Source organism: Mus pahari, chromosome 6 (genome assembly GCF_900095145.1).
Source record: "Mus pahari chromosome 6, PAHARI_EIJ_v1.1, whole genome shotgun sequence".
NCBI lineage: Eukaryota > Metazoa > Chordata > Mammalia > Rodentia > Muridae > Mus > Mus pahari.
The window spans coordinates 53,137,610-53,162,837 of record NC_034595.1 but is presented as its reverse complement, the minus strand read 5'-3'; the positions used below and the strand labels follow the sequence as shown (position 1 = coordinate 53,162,837).

At 38.3% G+C, this 25,228-nt stretch overlaps 1 protein-coding gene across 3 annotated transcripts in view; it reads right to left on the bottom strand.

Moving 5' to 3' along the window:
- The window catches only part of Pde4b (phosphodiesterase 4B), a 524,127-nt gene that overhangs the window by 360,896 nt on the left and 138,003 nt on the right, over positions 1-25,228 (bottom strand). The window contains exon 1 of one of the 3 annotated variants that reach the window (XM_021199494.1): positions 3,233-3,954. The exons of 1 other annotated variant lie outside the window; for it this stretch is intronic. In XM_021199494.1, the coding sequence (XP_021055153.1) occupies positions 3,233-3,468 (236 nt within the window). In that variant the 5' untranslated portion in view covers positions 3,469-3,954. Of the gene's footprint in view, positions 1-3,232; positions 3,955-25,228 lie in introns of those variants that run through there. One more of the 3 variants, XM_021199491.2, reaches the window with a different exon arrangement.

Sequence of the window (25,228 nt, the reverse complement as noted above, 5' to 3'; positions counted from 1 at the left end):
ACTTTACACAGGAACATTGTGCTTCAGAAAATGTTACCTTGGATTTGAGGTCAAGGATAAATAATACACTACCCTGAGAATGATACTGTCACATTCTGTACCCAGCAAGGCCATGTAGTCCCTAATACTTATACACACATACCACACCACACCACACCACACCACACCACACCACACCACACCACACCACTCAGCAGTAAGGTTGTTATCCATTTGGGGAGTCATAATTCAAAGACTGGAAGTTTCAGATATGGATCAGAGTCAAATAATGAATAATGGAGTAGAAATACTTAGAAAAAAAGAGAGAATTAAAAGTCTTTTGTATATCTAACATGTGACCCTGAAAAATTCAAATAAAGAACTTAAATTAAGATAATATGTGAACATTATAGTAAAGAACTTAAGATATAGTACAAGAGGGGAAATATAGGTTGAATCTGAATTGTTTTTCTTTTCCTCATAGCAATTTATAGATGTTCATTTATATGTTGAATAAGTAGAAACAAAACAAAGAACCTCTTGATAATTCTCCCATTAAAGCCCATTATAACCATATTTTTCTAAATAGCAAGTGAGGGGAAACAGGATATATACTATGTAAAAATTAAATCAGCTGACTCAGAGGAATGTTTTTCCCAATATCTGTAAATAAGACATGGCAAAGTGCTGTATATTAAGTTGTGTTATTGGAATTTTTTCTCTTCAGTTTTAAAAGTAGGGCAGATGTCCATATGTCAAAGATAGCATCATGGCTCTGCCCAAGGGTACGAGGTGGGCAGTAAGATAATTATTCAAATTTCTTCCAGATTTGGGTTTGTGTAAACATGATGATTAACAATGACAACACAGCAAATATCTACTTTTCTTTAGATAGTTCTAAAATAATTCCAGAGTCAGAACTATACAAATGTGTTTTAAATCTATTGTGAAGCCCAACTTCACAACTCAGGTCTCCAAAGCCAGAGCTGCATGTCAATCATTCAAATAGATAATAGCTATACCTAATTTCCTTGCCTATTTCATGACAATAAACTTGGAAAATGTTAAGCATCTTACAACAGATACAATAACAAAAAGAACCATCACTGGAGATTTAATCAGGAGCTGCAAACAAGTTGAGAATCAACTTTACTAAAAAACATAAAAGGAGGGAATGTGAACTGGGAGGAAAGGGTGAACACAAGTGTACCTACAGATGTTTTAGAAGTCTGATGATTAATGACTTCTTTATGCCTGTATTGAATTACATTATGCCAATGTCTTGTTTCTTTTTTTGGCAATTGTGGGAACTTTTGTTTTAACTCATTTAAAAGATCATTTTATTAGCATAAGTAACCTCACATATCATTACATTGTTCTTTTTTGCAACTTGCAAGAAAATTTGTGTAATGCATGAGTAAAACTGGCTCTTTAATCATTCTAAAACTTCATTCTTTTGAAAAGAAAAAAAAAATCACTAGTATTTATAGCTCGGTGCTTCTATCACATCAAGAATCTATTCTAAGAAGAAGAAAGGTCACATAATTATAAAGAACCAAAAATTCCACATTAGTGAAAATATCAGAACTTTAAGAAGATTATCCAGTCTGTGAAAATTATACACCTAAAATCAAAAGTCCTTCATATCAATATAATGATTTACTAGTCCTTCAGTTAGCAAGACATGTACTTTTATTCATTAAATAAATATTTCCCTACGTATGTTCCTTTAATGAGAACTATACTCGTGCTTATCTTCCTGTATTTAGTTACACCACTCAGCAGATTAGAAGTCACATGTCTTGGAGGAGAGACAAAGAATGAGAGAAAGGACTGCTTCCAATCAGCACGTAGTTTCTCCTGGCCACCCTCTTTCTACAAATGCTATCACCATTGGTAGGCTTTGGAAACTTAAGCCACGTGTGCTCTACAAGCAACAGAGCATAACGAAATAACAGCATGCGATTCATCAAAATGACCAAACAGTTCTCCAAGAAATAATACCATACCACAGTCAGGAGCAAGAGTAAATAGATCGTCTTTAACCATGTGAAGTATACGTTGGCAGAACATTGGCTATTCGTCAAAGTGAACCACATCTTTCTATGGGTAACTATGATTAATCAACACATTGTGCATAGAGCAAGCACATTTTTTTTCCCCTCTGGTGAGGAGGAAACAACGTAGTGCATATTAATTTTCGAATATCCAGAGGCCTTGGTTGATTATGTTAGCTGGCACTCTGGCGTGCAGGCACAAAATTGCTGTGAGGGTTACCTTAAAACACCACGTCCTGCTTTTCTTGCCATGCTTTCTATTAAATAAGACTGAGATGCAAATACCAATTTGGAAGGTTATCTTAATTTGAAAGACACATCCCTTCAAAGAAACCTGAGGTGGCCCAGGTTTTTCAGGTCAAAGTAACTTAATGTCGGAGTTCTCCCCTTGTGCTTCTTCACTGCACTGCTTTAAGGAGGCCAGCCTTGTTTGTGTTTTTACATCCAGTGTAAATAAAATATATGCTGGAGGTGGGGAGTTCAACTCAGCTTCTACAGAGTCACTAACCTCTTATACTTGGCATACCTAAAAGATACATAATTTTTAAAAATAACTTAAGCAATTTGGAATCACAATACAACTGATTGTCAGTGCCACTTTGTAAGTGAGAACTTAGTTTCCTTACCCCTCAAGTAATGTAAAGATAAAAGTTGGTAAGGGGAGAGCTCACTCTGGTTATGCCCCATAGTCATGACCAGACAACACATTTAGTGAGGCTTTTATAAGTTAACTTAAAGAATAGACTAGAATTGAGATGAAAATACCTATTCTTGTACCAAAACAAACAAACAAACAAAAAAACAAAAAACAAAACCCCAAAACAACAACAACAACAAAAACCCAAAAAAACAAAACCCCACTGCTAAAACCACAGAACAGAAATGAAACAAAAATCTTACTTTTAAAAGCTCCCCCAATTCCCTATTTTCCAAAATACATTTTTATAAGCAGTCATTTCCAAAAGTCTCCACAGTCAGAGGCTTTATTGTATCTGGAAACAGCAGGTAGCACAAAGATACTTAAGCACACTGTACGCTTGTGTATTCTTAGCTGACCTACTGTACCCCTTCAACTCAGACTTGTGCCATGCATTCCGAGCAAAACTCAGACATTCCATTCTCAACCTTTCTAAATCACTACTGAGTAAGCCAAGAATCTGCCGAGCACTGGGGATGCCTTTAAGTCCCCCTCTTACCATGTATGAGCCACCGTGAAGCGACGCCGCTGTCGGATGCTTTTATTCACCAGCAACTTTCTGAAAAAGCATGGTGAATTCCTTGGTGAACTGCGTGGAGAAATTTTGGGAGATGTAGGTCTGTTTCCTGGTAGCTTTGGAAGCTCAAGTTCCAAGCGCATCTGCTCCTTGAAAGTCTTTATGCAAACCTCAGATTCAGAAGCAGTAAGTTCTTTGGGAGAATTTTTTGCTGTCATGTCTCGTGTGGAGCGCTAGCTAGCATTCACCATCCAAAACAGCAGTTTTGAACATAGCAAAGGCACTGACGCGGGTTAAAAGGCTGCTGGGTCCGCACACTCTTCCCAGGCTAATTTGGGAAGCTGTGGTTCCAATCCTGGAGCTCTTCAGAGCAAGAGCAGCATACTGGGAGACTGGCAAGACAGCCTGTCACAAGGAGCTTTATCAGGCTGCCTTTGCCTCTGAAAATGCGCCAAAGTGCTTCCTCTGTCACCAGCCTCCTTGTGGATGGGGTTTGTCTGCAAGTTACACACTGAGACTCACTGAATCCATTCAGCTGAATATATCAACTCATGAAATATTCATGAGGGCTTTTGATAAATCCTTTACATGTATTTTTTTTTTTTTTTTTTAAAGAAAACCTTATCAAACAAGCTGCGTTAACTCGGACAGTAAGCAAAGCCTGGCCACCCACTCACTTTTGTCTGCACAAAGGGCGGAACCAGAGCTCATCCAGTATGTGCTTTTAAAGTCTTCATTCAGAATTATCTTGCTCAGCAAAGCACCTCCGTAACTCCGCCTATCAAACGCTATTGGCCCAGGATTCTTTCAACAACTGGGCTATCTCCCCCCTAAAAAATACCCTCCACTGCTCGGATTTGCACTGAATTTGTGAGGCTACTGTCTTTGTCACAGTCAAAACTGATTAAGTCAGGGATTGCCAAAAGTCTCAATAAAACAGCTTTTCAGATTCCATTTCTGAATCAAAGAGCTGAATTGCTGAAGTCCCCCCCACCCCCACCCCACTTCCTTCTTCAGAAGATCCCAAACAGCATCAGTTAAAAGAAAAAAAAAAAAAAATGTCACTTAACAGGAAAACATTGGCTTTGGTTCATTCCCCCAAGGAATTTAAAACCTAATTTTTATTCCAATAAACATTACTCTCATTGTTCTCTTTACGCTCATTGTTTGCAATCGGCCCACAGAAGCCACTTGATACTAAATGCCTCTTCTGATGGCCAAAGCACCCCTAGTCTGAAATGAAAGTAACAGCCAGAAAAAACATGCATCCCAAGTTGGGTACTGTGCATGTGTTTGTGTGTGTGCAGAAAGGTGCACACGGTGTGTGTATGTTTGTGCCTGTATGTACCAGAGAGCGAGTTTTTACATTGCTTGTAAGAAGCTGTGTAGTCAAGGCATGTCTTCAACCTGGCTTGGCTTTGTTTTTCTTTTCTTTTTGCTTTTACTTTTTTTTTCTTTTTTTGGGCATGGGAGCACAGCTTCTATATATTTAAAGGTACACTGAAGTATAATGAGGATCATTATATGTTGTAAAATATGTATTCACAATGATGGTCATGGGAGCCAGGTTGATCTCAAATAAATGGAACAAAGCTCACTAGGATTAATCAGCAAGAATGACAGAAAAGGGAAAGATGCACAGTAAGACTTCAGTGAAAACCAGACATTCATTTTTACACTAATGTGAAGGGTTGTCCAGCTGTATATAATCCCTCTATACGTCACACACTAAAAGTGTGCTAAAGGTTAGAGGGCTAAATAATGGCAGAGCAGCGCCTCTGTGTAGGAGCAAGGCATCCCACTGCAAGCCTTAGGGAAGGGACTGGAACTTAAACTACTGATTTCTAAGCATCACTTCTGAAAACCCATCATGATCTAAAACAGCTAACTAAAGAGCATGGTGAACAGATGTGCAGTCATGGAAGTTTAGATGGTGCTGAATGATCCTTGTTTATGAATGATTCCTCAAACCAGGAAACAGAGCCAGGGGACTGAAGGGACTCATCCAAATCCATCCTGGTGACTGATGTCATCACTGCATCTCCCACTCAGGTTTCCTGACTCCTGGTAGCACTGTTTATTTCATTATAAAGTGCTTTCGTCTAGGTAGGACTTAGTGCAGCTTCTCAGAGCCTGAAAGGATTTTGAGTATCTTGAGAAGATAGAATGTTGATAATATTGAGAAAATGTGGTTAACGCTACCCACCATTTGCTAAATTCTGCAGCAAGTCTTTTACCCAAAATACTATTTTTTTTTTTTTAAGAACTGGGACCTGAGATTATATGATTCTATCATGATTCACAGTGACCTATTAGCAAAACTAAAATAGCAAGTGGGACTCATTAAAGCTATTTCTCATAGTTAATTTTCAAAGCTGACAAGATAAATAAGAATTTTAGGAATGTCTTCTCAGAAAAAAAAAAGTAACGGTAAATTGTGTAGCCCTAATATGGCTAAGTGTAAATTGAGGTTCTGGTAGGAGAATGCTGCTTGTATCGCCTCTTGATGGCATTCCACAGACCTGTTTTCAGTCTGCCAACGGTCTCAAAGCTATACAACCTGCTATCCCCAACTACTCCTGGAGGAAACAAGGGTCACCAAGAAGGTTAACTAGAATGCAAAATTTAAAAGATAATCAGACTCTTTGATAGCCTGAATTTTTCATACTTATAGTGTTTATAAATAAATGGAGAGGAGGGGGGTGCTGGGGTCTCAAGGCCATGTCCCCTGTGGTCCAGTTTTCTTCCCTTGAACTTCAGTACCCCAGGAACACCCCAAGCTGTGGTCCAAACCTTGTGGGAAGTGTTAAAGGTTACCTTCCTACCTCCATATAATTCCTTTGGCACCTCAAAGGGAGAAACGAGTAGTCCCACTTCATCAGTTTATAAATACATACCCTTGTGAATGCTTGAAAATTCCATCCACAGTATATCTCAGTATTAGGTAAATAAATCTCTGGCATCACCATGCTCTCAGAGAAATAGTAAAGAATAAAATTACTTAGTAACAAACAATTATTTCTTATAAATATTGGGGATATATTAGTAACATTTTAGATTTTTTCTAAGCTGTAAAGAAAGGCCAATTATTTATTACCAATGAAATGATGTTTATGATACAAACATTAACAGTTTTAAATGTTTTTAAAACCCATCACCTTTTTAATAGCATGGTTTTGTATAAAATAATTAGTCTTTTCTATTGATACCAGTGTAAAATTTGAACTTCCAAAGTTGCCATTGAATAAAATTTCTCTGAGTATCATTTTGTAAAACTAAACAATTTTAAAGAGAGTAAACTGAACTTCCTGTGGCCTTGTCTTAACACAACACTGAATTCAAAATAATAGCAGTATAATTTACTATGAATATAAAATTGAAAATCTGAGACAAAAGAACATATTCACAAGAATTTTATTTTTTAAAAGAGTGTAGTTAAAGCTAACAATATTGACAGTCAAATTCTTAACTAAGTCTTTATCTATTTCACTATCTAGCTCCTTCTTGCCAAAACAATGTGCCCTCTGAGTAAGAGAAGACACTTCAACTCCTTTTCTTCAGTCCAAGGCGAGGTAATGGAAGGAATCGTGCCAACAAAGGACTAGAGCCACTTCCAAGTAACAAACAGTGGGGATGCTTTTACACAACAGTGTTGATACAAATTACAGTTTCAATGCTAAGAAATGGAGCTGGAGAATCATTCTAGCATGATGGAAAGAAACAGAATGCAGGACAGAATAGGGGGAAAAGTTTCTATTCATCTAGGGAAAGTACAATTAACTGATACATATAAAGAAACAGCCACTGAAATGGCGCCACAGGAAGCATCCCTTTCCACTCAAGCGCTGGTACTGTTCCATCATATGAACAGTTCCATGCCTCCCTTTCAGGATAAACTGATGACATCAAAACCGTTACCACCCATCATCTCTGGAATTTTTTCATTGTGTTATATTATATAGTTTTCTAAGGGAAGTGTAAGTGGGGGAAGTACCGGAGGTGTAGCTCACAGGGTAAAGACCTTGCTTTGCGTGCTCACGGTCCTAAGTTTGGTATTCTGTACCAAACAAGATACAGCTGTAATGTACTGGGTTCCAAGTACCGTTGTGAGGCTTGTTATCCTGCATTTCTAGAATGTTCGATAGATAGTGAATAATACCTGTTCACTGAACATACATTATTTTGTCCATTTTCAAATGAGAGCATCAAAACAAAAAATTGTAGAATTAAGGAACGGTCAAGTAGGTAAACCCAGGTCTTCATACTCTATTGCGTTGATGAGTACACTATTTCTGTGCTCCTGAAGAGATCGGTATAAATACACCTAAAAGAATAGAAGATGGAATGCTTGATCCCAGAGTGGGTCATATTACAGGAATTTTATCTTCTTAAGTACTAAATGTCTTAACTCTGAAGTGACCATAGAGACCATAAGATAATGTTAAGGCCTTTTTTTTTTTTTAATCCATAGGCTCATATTTAATTACTCATCATTAGTGAAGATCAGTTTCCACCTGTGTAACCTGTACCCTGAGGAGCAAGATGGGAGCTTACATCATAAATACTTGGATAACTATATGATTCCTGGAGGTGTATTATTTTAAAAAAACCAAAGCCCATTCAACATGCTCCAGTAGCTTCTCATAACCCAGAAGAAAACCCACAGAAGCCTAAAGGGCTCCCAATGTACCTCTGCTCTGCTATCTGCAGCTCCTCTCTGTCCTCATCTCTAGATTCTGCCCTCTGGCCTCACTCTGCTCCAGAAACTTGGTCTCCTTGTTCATTAAACATAGTGTGCAAGCTTCACGTTTGCAGAAATCTCTACATGATTTCCTTCCTTGTCTCCCAGTGTCTATCCACATAGCACATGACTAAAGACTTCTCAGTTGTCCTGTTGACATGACAGTGGCTACAATACTCTGCTTCCTTCTCTTTGTCAGTATGGAATATACTATTTGCTTGCTAATCTTCCTAGACTTTAACTTTTATGAAGGAAATTGCTTTATTTTCTCCATCCCTATAATCCCACTCTGGGAAGAATGCCTACCACATGGTAAGTATTTCCTAAATACTAATTGCCTGAGGAAATGATTTATCTTTCCAGTGAGGAGGAAAATGAGAGAGGAGCAGTCAAACCAAAATGGGAGAAATTACTGCTCTTAAACTTGAGAGGGTTCGTGTTTTACCATTTTAATGATTTTTATTGTCTAGAAATGTGAAATTTTTATTAATCCATTGAGAATTTCCTACAATAATATAATGAATTTTTATCATATTTGTTCATCACCCCCAACTGTTTCCAACACCACCCTTCACCCCTCCCAACTTCGTGTTCTTTCTTTTTTGTTTTATAACCACCAAGTCCAATTTGTGATTGTGCTGCTCACCCAGTAGATTGTGGGTAACCTACCCAAGACCACATCACAACCTCGATCGCCTTCGTTTTCTCAAATTCTTATATCCAACTTATAAAACTTATACTTTTTCCCCCTTTAGTCTGCTTTATTTAACCTGTGAGCAACTAGTCTTGTGTCCTTCCTCATGGGATACTTCTCTCAAAGGCACACACCAGGCCTAGTCATATGGCATCTGGTTGACCTTGCTGCATCTTCTTGGATAGTGGTTGAACAACTAATTGATTGTTTTAGAGTATGATTTTGGCAATGAACAGTTAGTCCTAGGAATTCCTTTAGTTGTCTTTTTGTTACTGAGGGTTAGAAAATTCTTAATATAGTAAGAGTCAGGATTTATGGACAATCCGGAGGGAGTTATTACTCTACTACCCACATATTTCTTTTGTGTAAGTTGGATTTTGTCTTTTGGAACCTACAGTCCTTCCTAGACAGTTACTATAATTTTTTTTTTAATTATTGCTATTCACATTCTCACTTGTAATGAATAATCCCAATGTGCTATGGCCTCTGCTGGTTGGGTGGGGCCTGGTGGTACAGACTTGGCAAGTGCTCTCTCTCCCATGCTTTCTGGAGTGACAGAGTTAGGAGCCTCTTGCACTAGGTGCCTTCTGTGGTGGTAGATAACATAGAAGAAAAATACTGAGGAAGTGCCTTTTGTTTCCTAAGTCACTGTACCATCAAGTGACAGCAGTTATGAGTCAGATACCCAAAGTACAAAGGGAGAACTTGTTTGCAGGGTAGGTAATTGACAGCTGCATAAAAGAGAGGGTACTTCAGTTCCCAAAGATCATTCCAACCTTCCAGCAAACATTCTGTAAAAGTGATCTCACATCAGTGCTAGGCATATTTGGGATGGCCTCTTTTCAAAAATTAGCTTTAACCTTTTGCTTATGCTCTATCCTGTCGACCATATTCTGTGATGAGGTAAGAAAAAGTACTACAGCCTCGATGTCTCTATAGTTAAAGAGGTTAGGTATAATAATTACCTCTTAAGAGTCCATCTCAGACTGGAGAGATAGCTCAGTGGTTAAGAGCACTGGCTGCTCTTCCAGAGTTCCTGAGTTCAATTCCCAGCAACCACATGGTGGCTCACAACCATCTATAGGGGGAAACTGATGGCCTCTTCAGGCAGGCAGTTGTATATGCAGCAGAGCACACTTACATTAAATAAATTAAAAAATTAAAAAAAAAAAAAAAAAAAAGAGTCCATCTCACAGTGATACCACAGAGATCAACATAAGAGCTGAGCACAAATGGAAACACAATAGCATCCAACCTACTGCATTTCTCTTAGGGAAGGAGAGTATTTATAGGGACATTTGTTTAGGTTTTCAAGCTATTTCACAAAACAATATTTTCCTGATCAAGGTTTAGTGAGTTTTAAAAAGATACAAGGATATATATCAAGAAAATGATTAACAAATGGGGATTTAAGGCCTGGGGTTTTACCTCAGTCACAGAGGCCTTGCCTAAAATATATAAGGCCCGGCATTTAATCCCCAGCACCAGAAACAAAAACAGAAAACAATAGGGAGTAACACTGAAATGGCCTCGCTGAAAGTCAAGATAAGCTTAATCACTAAGACTGTTGCTCAAGTTCGCTCAAGTTGAAAATTCTCTAAAACCTACAACAATGATATCTGCTACTTGATAATAAAGAAAATGGAAGCTTATCTACCAGGACTACAGGACCTTAGAATTTAGAAGTAATTCCAATTTGACTTCCTATTATAAAAGTATATTAACAGATATAAAAATGAAAGGCTTTTATACATGAGCAGGCTGAGCCTTATAGCAAAGATTTCCAGAGTCTACATTCATGTGGTTGCTCCAGTCAGGACCTAAAATAGTCTATCACTCATCAACTGCTTCATCCTACAACTTTATGATCACATTTCCCACACATCTCTAACCCCTGGCATCTCTGATCTGGTATCTATCATTAAGGTTTTATCTTTTCAGCAATGTTATACAAATGGAATCGTATTTGACCCTTGAGACCAGCTTCACATGCTTGGCATAGAGTCTTCAAAATGGAGCCAATGTTTATTAATAATCCATTCATTTTTACTTCCTAATAGGACTCCATTACCCCACTGGATCATACTTCATTTACTTTTTGTCTCTAAAGATATTTGGGCTCTTTTTAGTGTGAGGCAATTATGAATAGAATTTCTACAAAGATGCATATCCAAGTTCTGTATGAACATTGCATTTGATGTGTATGGTAAGCACACAGCATATACAGAGTGGGGGTCTTTGGTCCTACGGCAAGTATATATTGATATAACAAAATGTCAACCTGTTCTGCAGAATAAACCTATCCTTCTGTGTTCCCCTGGGCTGTGTATGCGCATTCTAGCTGCTCCACATGCTCATTAGCGTTTCCTGCCAGTATGCATGTGATTTAGTGACTCCTGCAGATGAACACTTGTTCTAAACGCTACACTGAGTTCACACATCTCAATAGGTACTCCTTACCCCTATCTCTGTGCTTACCCGTTATCTACAGGACCCCTATTGTTAAGTACTCAAGACTTTTCCTCATTTTCAAATTATGAGTATGATTTTTTTTTCCCTCAGCAATCTGACCCTGGATCTCTATTCAGAGCTGCCATTTAGCTTTCACATACATTCTGTTCCAGAACTTAGAGGAATTTTTCCTCCTTTTTTAAAATTTTTTATTTGAAATATTGTGACCCTACTCTTTCCTTTCTCTCAACTCCCACATTCTCCCCACCTCCCTGCCAAGCTAATTTCATTTATTCTTCCTACAAAAACAAACAAAACCCTCAAAATTTAAAACAAACAAAGAAAGTAAGGCAAAAAAAGAATTCTAAACAGAAACAAAAAAAACATATAGTTTGGTTTGTGTTGGTCAATTGCTCCTGGGCATAGGGCCTGCCCTGGAGTGTGGCTCACACAACCAGCATCACTCCAGTGGAGAAAGCTGCAAAAAAAACAAGAGAGATCTTACCTCAACATGATGAAAAGAAAGAATCAATTCCTGAATATTGTTCTTGGACCACAGCACGTACACTGCAACACACATACTTGCAAACACAAAGGTTTGTGCACATACACACAACAAAAAAATAAATATAATTTTTAAATCATACACACACACACACACACACACACACACACACACACACACACACATTGGCTATCCACCAGTAATGGGCAAGTAGTACATAGTTGTTTACTAGGGCAGCCATGGAGAATACAAAAGATAGCCTGGACTATTTTTATAGGCAAAAGTACCCTGTCTCTGCTGATGAGTGAAATGCCAAAAAGCTCTATACATGAGCTCCAAAAGGAACATGACTATGTGGTGGTTTGAATAGAAATGACCCCATGGACTCATGTGCTTGAATGTTGACCCAAAGGGAGAAGCACTGTTAGGCGGTGTGGCCTTGTTGGAGTAAGTATGGCCTTGTTAGAGGCCTTGTGCCACTATAGAGGCAGGCTTTGAGGATATTTATGCTCAAACTATGCTCAGTGAGATATACTGTCTCTCCTTGTTGCCTTCAGATTAAGCTGTAGAACGCTCAGCTCCATCTCTAACACCATGTCAGCCTGGAGACTGCCATACTTCCCACCATGATGATAATGTACTAAACCTCTGAAACTGTAAGCCAGCCCCAATTATAAGTTTTCCTTTATAACAGTCATCATGGTCACCTTGTCTCCTCATAGCAATAAAACCCAAAATAAGACAACCTACTTGACCCTCTCCATACCTGAGATTATATTTTAATTGCAATATTTCTCCCTTCCCCTTTCATCCTCCAAGCCCTCACATGTATCCCTCCCCACCCTCCTTCAAATTCATAGCCTCATGCAATCTTTAACAAAAACTTAGCCAACAGAAAGAAGTTCATTCTTTTATAGTTCTGGAAGTCAAAAGTTCTAGTACAGGTGTTAAAGGGTTGGTTCCTTCTGTAGATTTTGAGAAAATAGGTTTTAGGTCTCTTTGGTGTACAGATTCTCCATCTGTCTCTTCCTATTGTCCTTCTTTGTATGTCTAGTGCCAAATGACCTATTGGTATAAGGACATCAGTCACATTAGATTAAAGCCAACCATTGTGTCTTCATTTCAACTTTAACATCTCTGTGAAGATATTTCCTCTAAAGTAGGCCACTTTGAGAGTTCGGGTATGGTCTTATTTTTAATCTACTCTAACAAATGACAGCAGAATATTTACTAGATAATAAATACAAATACTAAAACTAGAATAATTTACACAGCATAGAAAACTGACTTGGGATTACAAGTTTAAAGATATTCATTGGGTGTTAATCATTAGACCCATTATTTTAAAATTGTGAAGGAACACGTCATAGCATGAATATGTACTGGAAAAAAAATCATTCACCTTGTGATTAGATAATAAAGTACAGATGAAGCAATCTGCGTCCCCAGGCTCCTTTGAAGACGCAATCCCACTGACCTGGGAACCTCTTAAGTTCTCTTCAAAGACTCACCACCTCCTGGAAGCAGCAAGCTAGGAACGAAGTTTTACTTATATAGAATTTGGGGGATACTTAAGATCCACATTTTGACTGACTACAACACATGAATCTGAGGAATCAGTGCTTCAAGATATAACAATCTGTTCTTTGATCTCCTTCTCGTTGGCAAACTACATTCCACTCATGCCAACTTTTTCACATCTAACCATTCCAGCATCGGCCTCAGCCTCAAATCAAACCTCATTTAAATAATCCAAATAAGTTATGCATGGAACTTGGAAGAAAGTAGCTCTCCATCTATGAATTATAAAAGCAGTTATCTGTTTCCCTGATATAATGACGAGACAGTTATAAAAAATGATAATCCTTTTTTCCAAAGTGAGATCTTGGAGGCTGGGGGGGGGGGAGGAAGGCTCATAGGTCGCAAATAACTACAAAACTAACAGGGCAAATTCCATCAGCTTTTAAGACTGGAGTACTGTCTCTTTTGTTTTTTAACTCAATGTGTTTCTCTCTGAGCAGACGAGGGTGTAATACAAGGCCCCTGAGCTCTGGGTAGTCACAGACCTTGTTTTCTCGGCCTTGTGTTCCCCAAGAAGCTTGGAAAGTGGCAACATCACTGGTCAGTGAGTCCCCTTCTGGATCACTCTTCTATTCTGTAAAGGATCCTGTAGATCTGATGCGAGATGTCTCTGTTCTCCTTGCTTCTGCCTAGAGACTACAAGAAGTCTGGCAGTCTCCATTTTATACCAGCCTTTCCCCTCAGTAGAGGTGGGGGGTGGGGGGTTCTGCTGATATGAAACTCACAAGATTCTCCACTGCTCTGCACTTAGCATTGGTCAAGCTATGAGACCGAGAGTACCCCACAGGGCAGTCTTGTATAACTGCATCCTGATTACTGGCTTTCCATGGTAGTTAGTCAGATCCGGGGTGCAGATACCCGTGGAGTCACGTGTCTGATTTTCTTTACAGGATATGCCTTACTGTTTTGTTGTTGTTGTTGTTGTTGTTGCTGCTGCTGCTGCTGCTGCTACTGCTACTACTGCTGTTGCTTCCCCCCCCAAACAATGTAGCCTTTAATTTTACATTATCTTGGTAATTTGTATACAAGAGAATATATCTTCCACATGTGGATTTACATATGATGAGAAGTATATCTTACCTAGATATTATTTATCCTTGAATAGCTAGTACTAAACAGTTCTTAGGGAATATAATTTACTAAAGAACATAGTAGTAATTTATTCTTGGAGATTCACTTCCTTTTTGTATTATAGGTATTTTTTTTCTTTTATTGAATATTTTTTATTTACATTTCAAACGTTATCCTCTTTCTAGGTCTCCCCTTCAGAACCCCCTATCCCATCCCCCATCCCGTCTCTGCCTCACCTGGCCATCCCACATACAGTCACCAAACCCAGACACTATTGTAGATGCCAGGAAGTGCTTGCTGACAGAGTTTGATATGGCTGTCTCCTGAGAGGCTCTGCCAGAGCCTGACAAATACAGAGGCGGATGCTCGCAGACAACCATTGGACTGAGTGTGGTGTCCCTGATGGAGGAGTGGGAGAAGGGACTGAAGGAGCTGAGGGAGTTTGCAGCCCCATTGGGAGAGCAACAGTGTCAACTGGCCAGAGCTCCTGGGAACTCGACCACCAACCAAAGAGTACACATGGAAGGACCCATGGCTAAGGCCACATATGTGGCAGAGGATGGACTTGTTGGAAATAAGTGGGAAGAGAGGCCCTTGGGCCTGAAGGGGTTCAATGACCCAGTATAGGGGAATGCCAGGGCAGGAAGCTGTTGTTGCTTTTAAATGATACAGATAGGCTGAGAAATTTCTAAGTTTTCAAGATGTGAATTTTTTTTTCCCTAACAATTTCCTCTTTCATTTATCTCTCTCCTTCCACATTTCACTATAAACAGCATGGCGAAACTTGGATACACTTCCAACATTTTGTTTAGAAATCTTAGCTAAATATCATGTTCATCACTGACAAATTATATTTTCCATGAAGAAAATGTGGAACTTAATTATGCCAAGTTCTTTGCCACTTTATAATAAGGATTATCTTTCCTCTGGTTTCCAATAATGTGTTTCTCATTTCCATCTGAAAACTTGTCTGCAGCAATGTTGGCTTTCGCATTTCTCCTAGTCTCTTCCTGGCAGTCTGATCTTTGTACCAAGCATTTCAGATCCAGTCACATTACAAAGCTCTTACTCACCACAGTCTAAGGTACCGGTTAGAGCACAACCCTGCTGCTTCCCAGGAGAACCATAAGATAAGCAGCTGAGCATCCTAAAGAAGAGAGTTCCGAAGTCTAGACAGCTAAAAACAAAGGGGTCAGCAAGATTGGCTCTTTCTAAGTTTACACAGAAAGGACACATCCAGGCACTTTCCAAAGTGTGAGACAGGAGAGGCAGAAGCCAAAAGAGAGGCCACTGAAGAAACAGATACATAATCAAGTGTTTATTATACTCTGTGCTTTCATAACATTACCACACTTAACTTCATAACTCTGAGGCCTATAACATGTGTCTTAAGAAACCAAGATATTCAAAGAGGGAATGAATTACCCAAGGTTAACCCTTTGATAAAACTTAGAACCAAACTAGAGTAGTTAAGAACTCATCCTTTAACCTACCATAATTTATTATAAAAGAAAAATAAAAAAGAAATATTGATATGTCCTACATAAAAATCTAACCTACAATATAAAAGTCACCCATTCTAATCATTTCATAACCTGCAATTAGGATGCATCCATAATGCCATATTTCAGGATACCACCAAGCAATATAAATGTGACAAAAACTATTTTTCTTGACTGAAGCTAGAGCCTATCAGTGGAGCACCTGCCCGGAGTGAGCCATGTCCTCATTCAGTCCTAGTGCTGTAAAGCAATCAGCAAACTGATTACACTCCTAAGTTCATTTAAAAGACCATTTTGTTTGAGTGTTTGTGTCAATCATGGAAGAGAGCTAGCTATGGGAATAACCTGCCTCAGCCTGTCTCCATTGGCTGTGCACAACTAGAACTTACTTAGTCTTCCTGTGTCATTAAAGATCTAGAAAATGTTCTTTTGTAATCCTTTCTCCCCTGTCTCAGCCTTAGACAGATGAATAGTGTTCTTTGACTCTATTTCAAGCCTGATTTACCTTCTAAAGACACCCTTCAGGTGGATGCTGAAAATGTGTGTTAGACATTGCTTTGCCTTGATCATGATGGTCACAGACAGTGCCGTTGGTTTGAAATCTACACGGACTCTAAAAGCTCTAGCTGGGGTTGGAAACTGCTTTCTATGTTTTCCATGAGCTATGGCCAATATTTTCATTTTCTTTTAGACAAAAGCGACTAATTACTAACCTTCCTACTCTCCTTTCATCACTTCACATTTATTCCTTGAATGCAGTTGAGGTTTTAGAAGAGGATTGTAAGATGGTCCTACCAACCGCCAAAGGACTACACAAGGTTTCTCTACCGCCTCTTTCCTGTTTCCGCCTACCACCATCTCTAGGTTCTGTTTCCAGATTCCCTAACATGCATTGGGGTTTCTTTGTGTGGCATCCACTAAAAGACAAGGGCACTGCCTGCCACACAAAGCTGCCAAAGAAACGTCGTCTTTATCAAAAGTGAACAAACCCAGAATAGAGCATATTCAAAGGAGAAAAATAAAAAAAAAGTCAGCCCCTCCCCCCTTTATGAAGAGCGATTTATATTCCCAGTCATAGCCTCTGATTACAGTTGTAGATTCCAGCAGATTCTTTACAGCTAAGAAAATGTGTCTCTTAAGGCAGAGATCCAAATTTCTGAATCGTGACAGCAACAGCTGAACACTAAAGATAGACAGTCAAAACACCATTTTCTGTACATTTTCAGTTGTTAAAAAGCAGTTACAGTACATTATGTCTGAGATATATTGTTTTAACCCTGCGAGGCTCTGCTAAGAGAATATCTATGACAGAAAATACTGTTACTTTATGCTTTCATTGGATAGATATAGCTCTAAAAATAGTCTTGGCTTTTTCTTTTTCAGTGTGACATTTCCAAGTGGTGTGTTTGTGTCTGCCTAAGCGCATGCACACACACACACACACACACACACACACACACACACACACACACGTGTGTCTGTGTCTGTGTGTGTGTTTATGTATTTTATGTATATGTAATCATTAAGAGTAGGCTCTCACTTTAAATAAATGAGACCTCATTTTAAATACACAAGACCCATCACCCATCAAATGGCATTCCCAATCCCTCCCTTGCCAGAACTTCCTTTAGATATTTCTAAGGTTCCTTTTCTTAGTTCCTTCATGAATCTAATCAGATCTTACCCCCAGAGAGGCTACATCAATCCCCTTACATGAAGCAGCACCTTTGCCCTCCTTCCCACTCTCTCAGCTCTGTTCTAATGTTTCTTACCACTCCTGGAATTATCACTGCCTGACAACCCACTTGCATAAATGTCCTGTGAGGACAGAAATCTTCAGTTTTGCTTGCCACGTTGACCCTCAGTCCCGTATCAGTGCTGAGCATATGGTAGGTATTCAATAAACGTCTGTTTAATAATGAAAATCACATAGTTAAACTGCAAAAGTATTCACTCTGGGCTCCCAGGAAGCACCATCTGCCCCACTGTCAGCCGCTTCTACCAAGTACTTAGGCGATTTTATTTTTATAACCATTGAGAAAAGATGCTGAAAGACACCATCAGAAGGACCAGCCACAGGCAGGAGCCTTGACTTAAATTCACAACTCCTTAAGGCCCTTGAACCATGATGGCCGAGGTTCCATTAAATCCCAACCCTCCATAAACAGAGATACTGCACACTTCGCTGTCTGTTCCTTAGTGCGAAAGCTTCTTGTGAGATGGAAGACAGAGCGAATGTGAACTTATAACCTTCCTGGTAGAGTAGCTGCACCACCACCCAGCAGGCTTTGCTTTCAGATGGCACAATGGTAACACTGTGTGCTGAGCAGTGATTCACTGAGAAAACCGGAGCTCTGCCAAAGGCAGGCAGGCAATCTGCACAGAAGCCTCCATACTGACATAGCTTTCTTTTGATTTCAAAATGAGAGCAAAAGTTTGGGGAAAGGTAAATGCCCAAGTGACACATATCCCTTAGGCAAAAGACTCACTATTTATGAATTTTTCATTATGGGATTTTAATACTGGAGTTCCCCCCAAAAGGGCTTCATTTCAGTAAATTAATCAAATTTTATTTGAATTTAATTTTTACCTATTGTACACAGATGATAAAGATAATAATACAGATGAAGATGATGAGAAAAACTATGGAAACAGTCCACATACAATTACATTATCAGATGGCAAAAAATATGTAGTAATAATGTTTAATGGAATTGTGAAAAATGCCTGCTAAAAATCCCAGCTGGATAAAAAGGGAATGAGATGCCAAGGTGCCAGACCCTTACATCTGTATAGAAATCTAAGTGATTCGGTATTCAAAACACTGAGCCTGTTGTCAAGGAGACTATGGGAAGCACAGTAATTCTCTTCATAATTCTAAGCTATCATTTTCACTGTCCAAAACACAGCATTATAATTAAGAACTATTTTGCCATTGATAACATTATATTTTCTAAAGAGAAATCCTAATGTTTTTGTTAAGATTCCTAAGCAAAAAAACCCACAGCAATCTATAAAGAACCTGCACATAAAAATACTTCTGTGAGGGCAAACTAAACCCTGACAAACTGAAGCACAATCAAGAAAGAGCATGGCCTTAATGAATGATTTATCTAGAGTCTGTGCCTTGAGATCAGACCCAAGCCACCTTCCCCATCACCCTGGGCCTATAAGCTTTCTGTTTCTCAGTTTCTTGGCTATAGACATAAATGTTCGTATCAAGTACTCTACAGAGTAATTTATGTAAATGAACCAATTATAATTTAAATTTTAAATTGCACTTCATTTTCAGTTGCAATCTGGTACATATATTTGGGTAGTATACTGTTTGCAAGATCTACAGTGTTATAGACATAATCACATTCATTTTTAAGTATTATGTGTAAAGAAAGACATTTCAGCAACATGGCTGTATTTGGGTGTCGATTTGTCAACTTTCCCAAACTTAAATACTTTTTTTAGCCTCCAGGATTAAAGCTTTTTAGAGGAGGGGTAAATACCTTAATTTCATGATGATTTGAGTATGAAAATAGTTCTTAAGAGAGTAAGAACCACAATCTCCATTTTCCAATGGTAGAAAGGACAATATCTAATCTTTTTATTAAAAGTAGAAAAAAGGACAAAGGGGGAATAAATATTTGCTGAGGGATTATTTTTATTAAAACTTGGAAGTATATTCTCAGGTTGTGGTGAAATAATTATAGCATACCACTTTTCATATAGAGAAAAGTTTACAGAGAAAGTTTAAGGACCATGAAATTTGGGATCAAATGCTTTAATGATGTTCCAACAACTTTCTATCATGATTCTACATTGTTTGCATAATGACAGTGATTCACCTAGAGTGACTCTATGGCTGGCACTTGGAGTTCAGGTTCCTTAGGAATTCTCAACCTGTCCTTAAAGTTTGATGCCTTGTGAATCAGGCGATGGAGTATGAGACCTAGAAATCTTTGTTCCTGATAATCTTTCATGTGATTTTGGTTGATGCAATATCTGTGAACCAGTGTGCCACACCATGCTTTTGGAGTTGATTTTATGAAGTTCCAGTGTTTATTGAAAGAAAGTGAAAATTATGCAATTACTAAAAGGAGATGATCAAGATTCCTAAACAGACTCACTGGACTAAAGGTACCTTCAGTTACAAGGTGAACATGAACTTTTTCTAACAGAAAAATGAAGTTACAAAAACATCTCTGACCAAGAAACTCACTCACAGCCAAGGAAATTCAACAGAAAACAAGAAGGAATGTTGCTTGATGAGTTGTGGGCGTATCCTCAGCTACCCTCTTCATATAGTCCAAGACCACAGGCCTAGACAATGGTGTTGCCCACCATTGGCTGAGTCTTCCTTGTACATTAATTATCAGGACAATCCCCCATAGACATGCCCACAGGCTAATTTGAGCTAATCAATACATAAATGGTCCTTTACTTTTCAAGCTGTTCTGAAATGCAGATAATGGTTTGTGGGTTTGCAAAATGAATATTATGATCAATATCTGCAATGGAAAGGAACCAAAGGAACATGGAATGGCCCACTATGGCCATCTTAACATAGGCATGTGTTCTATGCAAGGATCCAACTTAAAGATGCAGTTCCTGTGTTGAATGACTTGTTGGAAATATCAGTAAGGCTTTAATATGGAATTGATTTCAAGCAACTTGAGATAAGCCTATGAACAGCCTCACATATTGTGATTGTGTATACCGTAGTTGCCAGTACAGGTTCTCCAGAACATCTTAAGAACTTCCCATTATGGACATTTTTATGAAGGTGCTCTCTAAAGGATTAGAATGGAGGACAATAATGATCTAGAATTTCCAGTTGGGTGGTATAAATATCTCCTTCCTAGATATCTTCCTTCTCCAGTTGTTGCATTGTTTTGTATGTTTTGCATGGAATTGGTCACATACATTTGATATATGAACAAGTCTGTCTCCTCAATCAAACTATGGCTACCTCCCATATATATTACACCTTGGAGTAGATATATTACACCCTGGAGAACCTTCCACAATGACTTTATGAAATCTTTTACTCATAACAGAACAGCAATATGTTAAAAATGAACTAACTACAGCTATAAGCTGTCAATTCCAAGGTGTCTACCATGTTTATGCAGCTTTTCAAATATACTAATCTTACACAAGGCACATTTTGATCTTCCACTGAACGCACAGCTCTCTTGCTCTGAGACTCAAAGCCTACAACTAGTAAAAAATGAAGGTTTACATCAAACCACTTACAAATTCTTTCTTCAACTAGTACATATCACTATAAACCAGCTGCTTTATGAAATAGCATATATACACACATGTATATGATATATGTACATTATATGTATATATATACACACATATAAAATGGTCAGTGAGTTTAGCTAATGTAGTAAATATAGGGGCATTCATAGCTGCCTATGAATTGTAGCACTTTTCTGTCACCATATCCAAAGAAAAATTCCTATGTAAGTGGGACTCCATTGGGGAATATTTCTGTGTAATATCCAGTTAATGGAGATAGGGTGCAGAAGCTGAGATAGTTCCTAATATAGTCAACTAGCTAGAGATCAGAGTTGGCCAATCCAGGGTTTTCCTGATAAAAAAGCAGATTGTCAGCCAACAGAAATCTTTGCTCATGCAATTTCATTTAAATGCAACCAGAAGAATATTTAAGACAAACTTTTCACTAACTTAGAACTCTTCTAAGGCAACGATACATGTTGAGTGACACAAAGTGATTTTTTTAAAAAATTTTTTTCAAAGTGATGATTTTTTGTAAAGACCTTCTCCTCTCTGTTGAAAATGCTGGTTTTCATGCCTCTGAGGGGGTCATATTTCAATATCCTGAATATCGGATCTTTACATTATGATTCATAACTAGCAAAATTACAGTTGTGAAGTAGCAATGGAATAATTTAATGGTTGAGGCTTACCGCAACTGGACTAAAGGTCCCCAGCCTTGGGAAGGCTGAGAGTCACTGAGTTAGAGGACAGCTACATCTAAGTAAGCGGGGAAGGAAAAGTTTCCCACAGAGTCATGTAGAGACAGGAAGCCAGCGCACATGCACAGGAGAAAACTCCTTATGGCGTTTTCTTGGACTTTCTGTTTTCTGTTCTGTAAAGAGTCAAGAGCCTCAGGCTCATCCTCTCCCATAGTCCACAATCGACAATTGAAAAGTTGCCTCTTGGCCAAAGCCACCTCCCCACCAAGATGGCTGATGTACATTACACATTATTGTTCTTTGGGGACACATTCAATTTTACTACATCTGTTTCCAAATAGCTAGAATCATAGAAAACTTTCAGAAAAAAAAAAAAAAAAAGACTGATTCAAAAGGCTAAGATATATGAACTTTTAAAGGATATAGCAGTTCCAACAGATATATGACCCAAATAGTAAATCATAATCAGAAACACTCACTGAAGGACTGACCTCCTGGACTTTGGGAGATTGATCACTGAAACAGAAACCTAGTACCTGAAGTAAATAGCCATCTGAGCACACAGCTGCCTCTAAACACAGCTGTAATGGACGCTCAAGAAACTTTAAAAACAACCTTATCTATCAAAGAGCGGCAGAACCACCAGCAAATACACAGTGTGATATGCTAATAAAGCTAACAGAGCCTCTTCTCAATCTAAATATCAAAGGCAGCACATGATTTCCTATCAAAGACAAGCCATGGGTGGGGGGAGTAAACTGCTCCTGTTTCTCAGCTATAGGACCTGACATCCAGAAGCACTGAAGGAAGAAAACAAAGCGTAACCTACATTGCTTTTGTTATTCATAGTGATGCTCATTTCAGAATCCTCTCAAATTACACATTGTTTTCATTACAGGGCTACCAGCAAAATGTCTGCTTAAATGCTGTCAAGGTAATTTTGAGAGTTAATCAAATTGGGCGCTCATAATTAATTGCAGTTCATTTTTGTTCCTTGTTAGTTTTTTTTTTTTTTTTTTTTTTCCAGAAGCTGCTGCTGTTGCAAACAGCATCCTCTTTAAGCACTGTCAAAAACCATCCTGCTCTGTGTTATAACAGTCCAACTAGATACCTCCCTCAGCACTTTCACTTCACTTCGGCTACACATCATGCTTCAGACTACACGAAGGCTGCATACGTGGGACATTTACTAATGAGAGATTCAAGTCACATAAGGTTCTGCATGAATGGGACCCTTGGTGTCTCCAATATATCCATCACAATTTATTAGTAGAAAAATCTGAATGGGTGCTTTGCATTGGATAGTGTTTTATAGCTGAAAGAGGCATAACTACTGTCAACATGTCCTCTGCTTTTTAATAAGCACACTGGTACATCAAAGACAGTGTGATGGTGATGTTTGATGTAGAAAAGGCAATTAAGTCACTATGACCCAGTTGCCATTTTCCAAGTACTCATTTAGAATGTTACAAATTAAAGAAACAATTGCCTTTCTCCATTGCCCAGATGTTATTCATTGGGGAATTAAGCTGAACATGGCAGCCTTAACTTAGCTGTGTCTCTATTCCCACATCTCTCTCATTCCATATCTTCCTTAGTATTCCTTTGACCATACTATCCTCGTGCTTTGTAAGATTCACTAAACTCAGGTACCTGCAAGCTGAGCTGCAATCTTTCATCTAATGCTTCTTTACAAGTTCTTTAGCCTCTCTCTCTCTCAACTTAACAATGATCTTATGAACAAACCGAAGAACTATTCTGTCGGGTCTAGACTCTCCTGCCATCCTTCTATTCCCTTTATATAAACAGCTTATACCAGCTAATATGAGTGACTAAATGCATACAAGTATGAAAACCTCTGTACTGTGCATCCCTTACATAAACAGTGCCCAGTGAACACATTAAAAAATAGCATATTTAATCACTTTGTGTTTTTAACCACTCATGCTAGTTGGTACATTCGTACTGTTTCCCTCTATGTCACACTAATGAATTATTCCTCAGTTGAATGTCACCTGATTATCCTTCTCTTCCAAGAACTCACTGATACCTCCAAGTGGTTTTTTCGCAACCTCGTTGTATAGCCATTGTATAAATTGTGTGCTTTTATCACACAATAATTATCACACAATGTATTGTATTGCATTACATTACATCTTAATATATATAAATAAGACTTGCTTTGTCCTAATGAATTTTATGCTGTATGTCATGCATACTCAAGAAGAATGAATAGTGTGAGCTAGAAGGAAATCTGTAATGTCTTACGTGTCTATGAGACTGGAATTGCTTATTACAACACCATGAACAGTCCCCTTGTTGATATGCACTGGGAAGATAGGATGTTGTAAGATTCTCTGTATTGGTAAACTGCTATGTGTTCTTTGAGCTCACTGAGAAGCTGGCTCTGGAAAGAGGGTCATCTAGCCTGCTGTTTCAACTAAAAACATGCTTGTATCATAGTGTCTTCCAAGGCTCATGTGTCTGGGATTCTCTTTAACTCTGTGACAAGAAGGGAAGAGAATAGCAAATAGCCATGAGTTAAAACACTGTGTCCTTGAGAAAAACTAGAAGGTGACTCATTTCCAACAGAGGTCACCATTGTTTAAAGCCACACAGTGATGTCTGTAGTGGTAAAGAGAACCATGGGAAGCTAGCTCAGCCACGAAGAGGTTTATTCAGGAACTCCAGCTGGCGGCTTCAGCTTCCCCTGAATGATTATGCTGGCTAATGCAAGCAACTGATTTGGTGACATCATCTCTGTTGTTATTTGTTCTTTTATTTGGAAGTCTCGCCAAAGGGGACATTTGCTCTGCCCAGTAAATCTCTCTATTAGGAGCTGCAACTGACTGCTTCGACAGAGCTGCTCTAATAGATTTCTATTGGATGTTTCAAGCACACAATTTGATGATTTTTTATATCAATTTATCCATCTATCCATGTATTTGCTCTCTTTTTTTTTTAATTCTGGCTTTCTATTTGATTAATAAATTCGCTCATTCTAAACTAAAAGTATGGCTATGGAGACCATTCTTTGGAGACACTGCTCAGCTAAAACTACATAAGGTATTTGAAAATATCATTTCATGTCCACACTATAAGATTAATGCAATAAAAACAGCTATACTGTGACAAGCCCTAACAATACATATTTTCATATAATTATTTTTTAATTAAAACTTAGTAATAGCATTAAATAATGTCATGTAAAAGGTAAATATAGATTGGGTACATGACTCATGCGTTATCAAAATATTCTTTCCAAGGTCAGTTTATTGTGAAACACTAAAAATTATGGTTGTTTATAAAATATAATGTATACATGGAATGTTAAATAAATATCTAAAATGTAATGTGAAGTTTACTTATGATTCCATTAAACTCTAAAGGGAAAAAAACAACCTATTTTATACCATTTAAAATCCATAAGTGTGTTTTTAGTGCTATTTATCATCTCTTCCTCCAGCTAGTAGACCACCTTCTGCAAT